The 13,814-nt window shown below is 31.0% G+C and overlaps 1 protein-coding gene across 2 annotated transcripts; it reads left to right on the forward strand.

Moving 5' to 3' along the window:
• Window positions 1–204: 204 nt before the first annotated feature.
• LOC131182498 (zinc finger BED domain-containing protein RICESLEEPER 1-like) lies at window positions 205–4,923 on the forward strand. Of its 2 annotated transcripts, none has more exons than XM_058152056.1 (5): window positions 205–499; window positions 2,430–2,748; window positions 3,733–4,112; window positions 4,261–4,564; window positions 4,652–4,923. In XM_058152056.1, the coding sequence occupies exons 2-4, from the start codon at window positions 2,451–2,453 to the stop codon at window positions 4,450–4,452; spliced, it is 870 nt and encodes a 289-aa protein (XP_058008039.1). In that variant the 5' UTR covers window positions 205–499; window positions 2,430–2,450; the 3' UTR covers window positions 4,453–4,564; window positions 4,652–4,923. The 2 variants fall into 2 exon arrangements, with proteins under 2 accessions (XP_058008039.1, XP_058008040.1); XM_058152057.1 differs by having other exon boundaries at window positions 4,445–4,564.
• Window positions 4,924–13,814: the final 8,891 nt, after the last annotated feature.

A 13,814-nucleotide genomic window follows, 5' to 3' on the forward strand; every position in this document is an offset into this window, starting at 1 on the left:
GTCAAATTCACGTCGACCCGTTTATGACATGGGTATAATCGTGTCGTGTCACGAGTTAACCTTCTAATCTGATTTAATACATTTATAACACGGTTTAATATTTGTGTCACGTGTTGATTCATTTAACCTACTAACCCATTTAACCCACTTATATAAAAACTTAAAACCTAAACTTACCTCTCCATCTCTTACTCTCTCATTTGCCCTAACCTAAATTTATACTTGAATAGAAAACGCAGCCGCCAACTCTGTCCATCAATACCAAATTGATAAAATCCAATTTGTGTTTCATTTTTCTCCTTACCCTCGTTCTCTCTCGATCTTGCACCAGCTCACAAATTTATCTTGGGTCTACGACTACACCCACACACCCTCTCTCAATCGCGATCTTCTTTTTTTAAGTTCCATTCGAATTCGATTAGGGGTGCCAAGAAGACACCAATTGCTGTTCTATTTTGATTTTCTATTCTTTTTTGCTGCTGCTCTAAAATAAACTCAGGTGATTTGCTCTTTGGTTTCTATTATGAGCAGTTTTACTCTTTGATTCATGTAAGGAACTGTTTGGGTGATTTGAGTAACGTGAAATTAATTTGCTCTTTGAGGTGATTTGCTCTTTAGTTCTGTGATTTTTTTTTTATCAAGTGTGATATTCTTCTTCTTTGTTATACTTTAATAACCTTCATTATGGGTACTCTGCTCAATTTTTGTCTTCAATTTCTGCATTTAGTTTTGTTCTGGTTCTTGGATAATTTAGCCTAATTAGCTTCCTTTATGTCTGTATTTCTTGAGAATTTGAGAGAGTTGCATTTTTTATGATTTTATATTAATCATACTTAGATGGCTGAAGTTGCTATGTAGTTTACATTAAATTTAGTTTTTTTTTACTTGATAATTTGGAAATTTCAGCAATGAAATTGTAATTACTCGTTCAACTCATATTACTTTAGATATTTAAAATAACCACTAGATCAGCTCATTAAGTGCTAAATTTTGGATGGTTTGAAGTGTATCAGATATTAATATTATTCCTTTCTGTTGTCATTCGTAATTAGATTGGATTGCTATTAGATACTACCGGTACATTCAATAGAATTTGTAGGCATGGTTTAAACCTAAAAGTTATAAGGTGATTGGATGATTTGAATTGTCTATGATATAACATTGTTGAGGCTAATTGATCTAACTAACAATTTTTTTTTTTAATCTCTATTCACCAAATTAAAATCCCTCTATGGAGACAATAGCAAATAAGAAATTCATGTGCTTTATGGAATCTAATTTCTAACTCTTCAAATTGGGGATATTCAATTTGGAGTAGAATGTTTTTTTTAAGAGAAGAATTTTCTTTAACCACTTCATCTGCTTCCTTTCTTCTTATGTCTTTACTCTATTCGTTCCCGCTTTCTTCTCAAATTGTACTTTTCCCGATTGACTCAATCAATCCTTAGGCTGAAAAACTTAGCACATGGCAATTTGCAGCATAAGCTCACTGTAAGTTAGGTTATTGATGCATCATGAATTTTTATTTATTTATTTAGTGTGAGAAAGAGTTGTTTAATGGTCTTTAGTGAAGGTGAGGTTATAGTGACTACTGTGTGACAATGCACACATAAAGTGGGAAATGATATGAATATCTATTATTTTTAATGGGTCTAGTTCTTAATTATGGAAGCATCTTACATATTAGATTTTTGTTGAGTAATCTTTTACAAGCCTAGAACGTCATTTTGATCAATTTTTTTTTATTAAGTTTGATTTGATTTCAGATTTAATAATCCAAATAATTTTTTACTATTTGTACACAATTAAATAATTTTTTTATTTGAATATCTCAATTAATACTTTGATATAACTAAATAGCTTTTTACTGTTTGTAATCACACTTTTTAGATTTTAGTTCAATTATTATGAGTTTAGAAAGTTTCAATTTTAAAATTAATTAATACATAGATACACTTCAAAAGTTTTTTTCAATATTTGTATTTGACACTTGAAAATTAATCATTTCCACATAGGTCAAAATATTTATTATTGAAAGTATACATATGATGTTTCAACTTTCAAGCTTTGATTATTGCAAACTCCATTTCTCTAATTATTAGGAAAAAAGAAGTAATTGAGTAATTATGGTAATCTCCACATGCTTGAAATGTTTTTGTGTGGAATCATTTTTAGTCAATATGGTTTTCCTTGAATAACATTATTGTTTTTCTTAATACATTTCCATGATCTTTTCATTTATTTTCTTTTCAAGGACTCTTTGGTGATCAAACATGGTGACTATTTATACTTTGATTGCTTGTTGTCTTTGATCTTCTGTAAGCTTAGTGCTTTCACTTGCTCATTTAATTAACCATTAGGGAAAAAAAAAAAAAGAGAAATATCTAATTGTTTGGTCAAAGTTGTAATAATATATTGTTTGTGTGCAGATAGCAAGCATTATTAATGATATGAATTCCATCGAGGTAGAAGGTGGGAATAACATGGAAGTGCCAACTAAAGAAATGGAGGATGTTGTGGTTGAGTTAACTAGTGATGTGGGAGCTAAGAAGACAACGGCTAACCGTAAAAGAAAACTCAAGTCGCCAGTGTGGGCATTCTTTGAAATGCTTCCTATTGGTGATGATAAGAAGAGGAGATGTAAGTGTAAGAAATGTGGAGTTGTTTATCTTGCTGAAAGTAAATATGGAACTGGCAATTTGAAGCGACATATGGACACATGTGTGAGAAGAGACACACGCGATATAGGTCAGTTACTTATAGCACATGGTAGTGGCTCAATGTCTTTGTCTACTTCTAAATTTGATCATGGAAAGTTTAGGGACTTGTTGACTATAGCTATTATCATGCATGACCTTCCTTTTCAATTTGTTGAATGGGTAGGCATAAGATCAATTTTACATTATCTTTGGGAAGATTTGAATTTGGTGACTAGAAATACTTGTAAGGCTGATTGTTTTAAATTATATAGGAGGGAAAGGGGGAGGATTCATGCTATGTTAGAGAGCACACCTAGTAGAATAAGTTTAACCTCTGATTGTTGGTCTTCTTTGACCACCGATGGATATATATGCTTAACTGCTCATTTCATTGATAAGGATTGACGTATTCAAAAGAGAATTCTGAATTTTAGTTTTATGCCACCTCCTCACACTGGCATATCATTGTCTAAAAAAATACACACTCTTTTGACTGAATGGGGTATTGAGAAGAAGATTTTTTTCAATTACTTTGGATAATGCTTCGGCAAATGATGTTTTAGTTGATTTATTGAGATCTCAATTGTCTTTTGGAGGAGGACTTTTATGTGATGGCAAATTTTTCCACCTTCGATGTTGTGCTCATATCCTTAATTTGATGGTGCAAGAAGGGCTTAAGGATATAGATGAAGCTATTCAAAAAATTTGTGAAACATAAAATATGTCAAAGGATCACAAAGTAAAAAGCAAAAATTTTTGGAGTGTGTCACTCATTCCTCTCTTGATTCTAAAAGAGGCTTGAGACAAGATGTTCCCACTAGATGGAATGCAACATTCATTATGCTTGACAATGCACTTTATTATCGTTGTGCCTTTATGCACCTTGAATTAAGTGACTCAAATTTTAAGCATGGCCTTTCTATGAGTGAGTGGGACAAAATAAAGAAGATGAATAAGTTTTTATCTATTTTCTATGGCATCACGTGTATCTTTTCAGGTACCAAATATCCAACTTCAATTTTATATTTTCCAGGAGTGTATACAACCTATGTCACTTTGATGAAAGAAGTTAATAGTAATGATCAATACATGAAGAAAGTGGCTAGTCAAATGTTCACCAAATTTGAAAAATATTGGTCCACTTTTTGTGACATTTTAGCCATTGCAGTTACTTTGGATCCTAGATACAAGTTCCACTTCGTGGAATGGTGCTATGAGAGAGTTTATAGCGAAAAAGGGATTTCTGAAGCTATGCATGTGAAAGAAAAGTTGTTCTTACTTTTTAATTCATATGTTAATGCTTCTGCATGTCCAACATCATTGGAAAGAAATTGCCAGCAAAGCCAAGGGTCTCAAAATGTGTTACATGCACCTGAAGGCTCCTTCTCTCTAGAAAGTTTGGATGATTTAATGGTATGTGAGTTTAAATTTATATTTTTGGTATTTTGAAGTTTACATTATTGAGAATTCAAATGGTGTTTTAGGTTATAATTTAATGTTCATAAATTTATTGAAATTTATCTTCTTGTATGATAACTAATTAGTCCTAATATCTATATAGGGATTTGACTCATTTCATAGCATAGATGCACCAAAAAAATCACAACTTGAATTGTACTTGGATGAACCAAGGGTGGATAGGAAAACTAAATTAGATGTGCTGATGTTTTGGAAAGCAAATCAATTTAGATATCCTGAAGTTGCTGCAATGGCTCGTGATATTTTATGCATTCCTGTTTCCACAGTTGCATGAGAAAGTGCTTTTAGTGTCGGTGGAAAGGTGCTTGATCAATATCGAAGTGCTCTTAGATCTGATTTAGTGGAGGCATTAGTTTGCACTCGAGATTGGCTTTATGGTGAACAAGGTAATATGTCTATAATTTTAGTTTTGATTAAAATATGAAATTATATTCTCCTATTTTTAACAATTTTATATTTTATTATTTTTGTAGAAAATGCAAAATTAGCTTTAGAGGAGCTTACCCAAGATGTTATGGAGCTTAAAACTGAAGATAAAGAAACAACTCCTTCAGCTTGTTCTAACTCTATTGATATAGTGTAATAAGTTTGTAATATTTAAATTTAGAAATTGTGTTGGATTGATTTTTGTTTTTTTGTTTTTATTTTAGTTGGTTTGTATGTATTATTTTAATATTGTATTTGCATATTTTTTCTTCTTTTATTTTATTCTTTTATTAGTAAATTTTCTTCATTAAAACTTTTAGTTTGCTTGTTTAATGTAGGATTATATAATATTTTGTTTTATACATATTAGAAGTATTTGATATTGTCAAAATATGACAAATGAGATGGATATTGCCAAAATATGACAAATGAGTCATGTTGGGTCGTGTCAAAACGTATAAGTCGTGTCAAAACGTGTTAATAGGTTAAGTTGTGTCAAAGCGTGTCAAATGGGTTAAGTCGTGTCAAACCATATTATATGAGTCATTTCGTATTAAATGAGTCATGTCGTGTTGAATACATCTAATATAATTTAATATTAATCGTGTCGTGTAATCCGTATAATAAAAGGGTCGTGTTCGTGTTTGTGTTTAAATTTTTGATATGATTTATTAATCGTGTCGTGTTCATATCGATCTTAATCGTATTCGTGTCACGTGTTGACACGACACAAACACGACCCATCAATCCGAATTGCCATCCCTAATGACCATAACTATTAACCTCTCAAAGTAACATGGGCCCTATCACCCAATTTTCACTTTCGACTAACTCATCATTTAACCCACAAACACTAACCTCTTCTAAGGCCTTTCGAGCTAAATTTGGTGTTGACCACAAAACCCACAACAATTTTTGAGCCTGTGGAGCTAATCCAAACCACACCTAGCCCAATAGTCAATATCCTACACCAAGACTTGGAATTTCAATCTTGGGTTCCCTTTGATCATTTAATCCGTACAGATACCCACCTTTCAAACTAGAGCCCACTGCAACCTAACTAGAATGCATGACCAAGACACTCAAAAGTACTCAAACTAAAGAATCAACCCCTGAGCAAATGTCTAAACCTCAGTTGAAGCTAAACTAGACATGGAAATGTAAAGCATGAGCCAAACCAACGAATGTTTAGATTGAGGAAATCCCATCCAGTCCATAGGAGCAGCAAGTTGCTAAACTACATATTGACTCCTTAACGAAGGGAAAGAGAGACAAAAGCGAGGGTATGGATGAAGTAGAATTGAAGAAGCTTCACGTGGATCACTCTGATTTTGAATTGGTGGAGGTACCAGCCAGAAATGGGCTCAACTTGATCAATGAACCTATTAAGTTGGAATTGTCAAGGTGTGGGAAAACTCTGACAATTCACCATTTGAAAGAAATTTGTAAATTTTATTCCCCTAATTTTGTGTTTCTAGGAGAAACTAAGAATAAAGATCTTTTTATAAGTAAGCAGTTGAGGAAATGTTATGCAAGTACTTTTTTCTGACTACTTCCTTGTTCATGTTCAAATTAATGATGCCCAGTTGTAGCTTTTGTGGAATGTTATTTGTGTATACATTAGTTGTGATAAAGAGACTATGCGATCTCAATTTCATGTTCATCTAGATTATAAGTCTCAGCTCAGGGACAACTTGATTCTCATGGGTTATTTTAATGCATATTTAAGGCCATCGAAGAAAAAAAGGTGGTGACCTTAATTCCTCTATTAAACTAAACCTTTTCCAGTCATTTGTTCAGGAGAAGGGATTAGTGGAATTGGTTAGGCTCTTGCAAAGGAAGATGTGGCTTTCTTAACATCCAAGAAAGAATTGATTAGGCTCTTGCAAACTCTTCTTGGCTAACTCTTTTCTCCAATTTGCAAGTCTTACATTTGGATGATCGCAGATCAAATCACCGACCAGTTTTGCTTAATTTAAACCCTACAATAAGGAAACCCAAGCAGTTTTTCTACTTTGATGAGAGGTGGATTCATTCTAATGATGTTGAAGGGGTCATTTCTCAAGCCTGGCAGAGGCATGAACTCATTCAAATCAGAAATAAATTGAAGCGATGCATGGAAGCTCTTATAGATTTGAATCGCAAAAACAATAATAATCACAAAAAGAAATTGAATTAAAATTCTAGTGTGGCTTATTAGAAAATTTGATTTTAATTTAAAAAAATAATAATAATTGAGACTAAAAAAAATTCATCAAAATTTTCATAAATTAGAAATCATTGAATTTTAAATTAATCGAATTGAACATGAACTAAATCCTGTTAATTTATAAATAAACTAGAGATATCACGTTGATTCATAAGCTTTGAGACTGAATTTACTTTTCGCATTTCTTGCTAATATCCAACTAAACGAGATGAAACTTGTCAAGATGACATAGACTAATAAATATTTTTTGATAACATAGCGTCCAATTAATCAATCTGAAATGCTTCAAAAATAATTTAATCAAATATGAAACAAACTTTATAAATTAATTTCATAATTACTACTAATAATAGTTGAAATAAAAAACAAAATCATTTCAAGTTTTTAGTTGGATAGTCATCACAAAAATATCATTTTTCATTAGCAATTTACACTACTTTGCCATATATATTTCACAAAGTACAAACGGCTAAGGAAAAAGGTATTTTACAATTTAGTTCTTGAAATATGATAAAAATCATAATCATTCTATTTTTTATTAAAAAAATAATTAATTGCTGAAATTGCTTATGTTAACAAAATTATATTATGTTAAAATTTATCATTAGTCAATTATAATAAAAGCAGTTGACTCAAATTCAAAAGATTAAATTGTTATAAATAATAAAATTACAAAGACTAGCTATTAAAAAAGTAAAATGAGATAGACTAAATTATCATAGTTTTCAACTATCTAATGATGAATTTTAACAAAATGACTATTTTATTAACAAAAACAAACTTCAGAGACTAATTTATTCTCATAAAAAACAGGACTAAACCATGATTTCGATCATACTCAGGGGATCATCTCAAGAATAAACAAGTAAAACCACATAAAACTAACAAGTCATTTCGAACAGCAATTTACTGCAAATCAATTCACACTATCTAAATTATGCAAAAACCAGATGGCATATTTTGTATCTTCCCTTTTTTCATGTGATCATTCTTCGATATAGACTCAAGTGATGAGAACAGCTGAACCCAGATCAAAAGGCACACCACGTTTTTTTTCCTCTAACCAGAATAATTACACAACAAAGTTCAAGTAGAGTATTCTTAAAATAAACAAAATAGGTATTCTTTTACGCTTAAAAATAAATGATCTATCCATCAGCAACTGCAAAAGCATAATTGGCCATCTCACTTCAAGCCTCCTCATGATGAAAAACAAATTCTGCACACACCAACAAACAACTCTATGCATAGATGAAAGCATTTGAATTAGAATACCTTCAAGTGACTTGATCATCTCCATTCTCCACAAGCATCATTTTCTTCCACTTTGCTTGTTAAGGATAGAAGTTCTGTCAGCTCCATCCGATACTCGAGGCTTCAAAGGTAGTGTCCCAAAAGCATACACCTTATGGATAAAAGACAAAAGGAAAAAGTCATAATATTAGAATCTAATCTAAGTAGCTGTTTTAAAATACAACACATGCACTGAGGATGCATTACTGCCACTGGATGTTCAGTTTTCCTGGTCCCATATCATTTTATTTTATTTGCGGGTTACTGCTTTGATTCTACACTTTAATACTTAAAATTTTACAGTGGAGAAGAAAACTATTATAACTCTGAACATATCAAATAATCCTGGCATCCTTCACATTAAAGGCTTCATTTTTTTTTTTTTTGTCATTTTCTTTTTATTTTTACATCTTACAGGAAAGGTGCCGTTAGATATCATTCCAAGATCAGTTCCCGAACATAGACATTGAACAGAATTTCAGAAGAAGAAGAATGAGATAAGAAAGATAGACTTAGGTGAGAGAAGAATAGAATCTTGAGAGGAGAAGAGTACCTTGTTATTGATTTCACAATTGAATGCGTTAATACAAGCAATATCCCTTATTTATAATAGAGTATCTTATCAGTTGCTAACTGATTCAGTTGTGTAACTGACTACCTAACAACATGTCCCTCCAATCAGTGTTATCAACGCAAAGGGCGACACTAAGGTGACAAGGAACCTTGTGGCGAGATTCGAGACCTTTTCGAAGTAAGGCACTATAGTCTAAATTATATGTATGTGTGTGTGTGTGTGTATACTTGTAACATAAAAATTCATATTTTTAACTAGTTTGATATACAAAAAAAAAAACATATTAAAAAGAAAAAAAAAAACATATTATTTGCATTATGTCTATATGTAAAATAAGAAAAATTGAAAATTGTGCGTACCTACATTTTCAACTTAAGTAAAAGATTAAAGTGAAGCTATAAAATTTAAACTCATAGCATAAGCAATGATACAAATAATAATAAGATATGTTAATATAAAAGAAAAAGAAATTGTACATACTTGTATTTCCAACTTAAGTACAAGATAAAAGTTGAAACTATAAAATTAAAATTCATAGTACAACTAGCAATGCTAGTAATAATAAATGTTGTTGAATCATTAAATAGAACATGCAAATTCTAGAAGTTCAAACTTTAGTAAATAGAAATAAATACTAAATCATAACAATCCAAGTACAAGTACATATATAAAAAAAATTAAAAAAAAAAAAAACTTATAACTAAAACTACTGGTCATCAAGATTTCCAAAATCATCTTCATCTTCAACCGCCTTCATCACAAATTCTTCCTCCTCTTCATCATCATCAACTTGCAAAGATGATGCACCTCTCATTGAACAAGACCCTCGAAATGATGAAGCTTCAACTATGTTGATCTTACAACTGATCTCGATTCATAACGAGATTCAGAAACTCCAGCTGCCCTACTAACATCACCCTAAGTCAACACATCATCCATAAAAAAAAAAATAAAGAGTATCATCATCATCATCCCTATCTTCTTTTTCTAATTCACCAAGCAACCACTCGTTACTTTCATCAATATTTGCCAAATCAATTAGCGTGGTGATATCCCCAAAGGTGTATCGGCATAGCAATGCTCCATTCTTCACATAAATCAATTTGTCCAAGCGTTCTTGAAATAGCCGATTTCTTTTATTACCATAAAACTGTCATTAATTGTACAGTAACAAATAAGTTAAACTTCAAATTGAAAAGGTTCAAAATAAAATAACAAAGAATATTATATTTAATTTTTTTTTTTTTGTACTTATATGCTCAAATACACTCTAACTTCTCTCACAGTCACTTGCACTACATGTGAGACTCAAGAACCTTTATAGCAAAGTTTTGCAGGTTTGGAGTCGAAGAACCATATGTTTCCACCAAGCAACTACTAAAATATAGAATCAATAATTGTCAAACTCAAATTCATAATATAATTTAATAAATGAGTAACATGAAAAATTAATAATAATATAAATTAATAACCTGGAGATTTGATTGTTCTTTCTCTAATAGAGGAAGGATAATTAAAGGTCCCTGTAGTTGCTTTGTACTTCTCAATTTCATTAATAATCATGTCAACTTTTGCTAAATCTTGTTCCATTTTATGAATGCACGAAACCAAGCCTGAATTCGCTTCTTCATCATGCTCAATTCTCATCTTGTTTGAATAAAAAAATTTAGGATTCAAGAAGTATCCGGCAACATGCAAAAAATGATGCAATTAAACTGACCATCTTGCATCAATAATTTCAAAAATATTTTTGTATCTCTTCATTGTCATTCAATGAGTTGGCAATAGCTTCTTAAGCTCTATCCATAGCTTCATAAATATATCTCATAGCTGATTTTTTTTCATTATTAACCAATCGAAGCACACAAACAAGAAGACCAAAAATCTTAAGAGCACATACAACAATGATTCCAAAAGGCAGGACTCAAAACTATTCTTTCACCTCTTTAGCACATTTACTAGTTGTCCAGCTCTTTGAAGTCAACATTTTCCCAATGTTGGCCTTCTGCTGATGAATCCTTCACAATGTAATGAAAGCAGTAGCAAATCTAGTTTGTCCTGGCCTTAGCAATTCTACTTCTTTAGTAAAATTCCGCAATATATTCAAAACTCTTGAAGAGCCATATATGAAACCTGTAACCTCAACAACTTTGTGAAATGTTTTTTTTTTTTTAAATCCTTATCTTAAAAATATCTTCCAACATCAAACCTATACAATGGACTGCACATGGAGTCCAATATAAATGGAAAAAATTTACTTTCAATATTCTCCTTGTCATAAACAAATAGATAATTTATTTCATTAATAATAAAAATAAATAAACAAATAAAATTTTCTTTTAATAAATAATATTAAATAAAAACTTTACCTACCGCAACATTATCTGTAACAACTTGAGCCACTTTTTCAAGACCAATTTTCATCAATTCTTTCTCAATCAAACTAGTCAACAATGCTATTGTCTTTGATTCATAACTAGCATCAACTGACTTAATAAACACGCTTCCTTTTGAGCTATTAACTAAGAAATTAATCAAGGTTGTTCCTTTTCTATCCATCCACCCATCAAACAACAATAAACATCCATAATTTGCCCATTCTTCTTTATGAGATTGAAAAAGTTCATTTGTGGTCTGCACTTTCTTATTAAGTAACTTAGCTCTAACCTCACGATAACTGGGAGGTTTCATTTCCTTTACATAATTTTCTATAGCTCGAATCATTTCCCTTGAACTATCATAATTCACAACAATAAAAGTTATTCCCACATCATACATCCATCGTGCTATCGCAACACAAGCAGGCTCCCTTAACTCCATAACTGGACTATTTTCATCAATAGTAGTTTGCCTTACATTTTTTCCCATAACTACTAGTTTGAGGGAAAAATAAGCATCAATAGGCCCTCAATTGCTTTGTGGTTATAGAACTTTTACTCTTTTTGAAGCACTAGTACCACTACCATGAATTGTTTCCCTTTGTTTTCCACTACCAATTTCTTACACCACATCATCCTCTTCCTCATTTTCATCAATTCTTAGTGTTTCAACATCCTCAAATTCAAGCAGTCTTTCCATATTCATAACTGATTTTTGGTCCTTTTTACTAATAAAGTCCTGCATTTGACTCCTCACATCTTTTGGATATTTTTGGACATCGAACTACATTTTTGTAACCTCCAACAAGGTATTGCTTGATTCTATTAAGTCCCTCTTTATAAACTCTTATACAGTAAATGCATTGAAGATCATTCATATTATTTTCATTAACTTGAATTACATGTACCCATCTTAGGTTCATTCTTTTACTGTCAATAGAAGATCCAATTATATTACACTTATCATCCATCTATAATTTAACAAAAAAAAATTTTTTTTAAGTAACATAATTAAAAAGCAACAAAACAACACTACAAAAGTTATGCCATCTCAATTCAATACTAGCAACAAAAACAAAAAATATAAGAAAATAAGAAATTAAAGCAACAACTATTTGAAATTACAAAATAATTAATTAAAACAATAATTCTTAGTACTTCCCCAAACTATCAGTTCAAGCAAATAAGAAATTAAAATATTAAACATTTGATTTTTTTTTTCAAAAATTTGCATAATAAGAAATTACAATTTACACATCAAGAGCATCAATATCCATTTAATAAAAACATATCACACAACCACAATCACAATACCCATTTAATTAGCATATCACATAATACCCATCTAATAATAAAATCACATCACACTAAATTTTTAATAAATTTAACAAAAAAAAATGCTAGAACCTGGAATAGGTTGAGCAGCATGCCGACATGAGATGAGAGTAGAACAGAAATAAGAAGAAAAAAAAATTGATCGCAGGGCAGCATGTGAGAGGAGAAGAGCAGATGAGAGTGAGTGGAAAGAATGTGAAGATGAGAGAGAGAGAGAAACAAATAGCGGAAGACAACATACCTAGTTCTGGCTTGGTCTTGGTGGCGTGCTGCTCTGTTCTTGGCTTCTTGCAATCTCTATTTGGGTACTGGGCAGTGTTATCAAAGGCATGAGAGGCGCCTCTCTGCCACTTCAACTGGAACGCCTGGCTAGGCCTTGGGGAGGTAACGCCTTAGGCTAGCGAGGTGAGAAGCAACCCCTCATCAAAGCAATGGTAACTTTTTTTTTTTAATTATTAAATGAAAAAGTAATAAAACCTACCACTTACTTGACGCAAAAAAAGGAGCCGCACCACTTCCTCACGACAACAGCAGGAGCCACACCTCTCTCCCTCACGATGACAGAGACAGATCACAGACAACTATCCTCTTTCTCGCGACAGAGACAGAACAGGTACCCCTCTCTCTCTTATCTTCTTCTTCTTTCCTCTCTTCGATTCTATTTTCTTTGCTTTCTCCCTCTCCTCTTATTCTTCTTTCCTGGGTACAAGCGTACAGTAGTTCCTTTTTATTTTTTCTTTTTTTTTCCCCTCTTCTATTCTTCTTCTTTCAGCAGGCCCTTTTTTTTTCCCCTCTCCTCCTTATTATTAATTAATTATTTATTTGTTGTTAATTTAATTATTTTATTTTTATTCTTGTTAATTAATTATTTAAATTTTATGGGTATTGTTAAATTGATTATTTTACTTTGTATTCTTATTTAATTAGTTGATTAATTAACATGGGTTTTGTTGATTTGTTGGTAATTAGTTTAATTTTTATTTGTTATTCTTGTTAATTTGATTAGTTTTACTTTTTGCCTTCTTAAATAGATATTAGTTAATTAATTATTTATTTTATATGGGTATTATTAATTTATTGTTAATTTGATTATTTTACTTTTTTATTATTGTTAATTAATTGTTTAATTTACATGGGCATTGTTAATTTGTTGTTAATTAGTTTATCTTGTTATTCTTGTTGATTAGTTTTAGTTTGTTTAATTCTACTTTTTTTCTTGTTAATTAGATATTAGTTGTTTATTTTATATGGGTGTTATTAATTTATTGTTAATTTGATTATTTTCTTTTTGTTCTTGGTAATTAATTGTGTAATTTATATGGATATTGTTAATTTATTGTTAATTAGTTTACTTTGTACTTGTTATTATTATTAATTAGTTGTTAGTTTAATTAGTTTTATTTTTGTCTTGTTAATTAGAC

The sequence above is a fragment of the Hevea brasiliensis genome, chromosome 8, assembly GCF_030052815.1.
Source record: "Hevea brasiliensis isolate MT/VB/25A 57/8 chromosome 8, ASM3005281v1, whole genome shotgun sequence".
Taxonomy (NCBI): domain Eukaryota; kingdom Viridiplantae; phylum Streptophyta; class Magnoliopsida; order Malpighiales; family Euphorbiaceae; genus Hevea; species Hevea brasiliensis.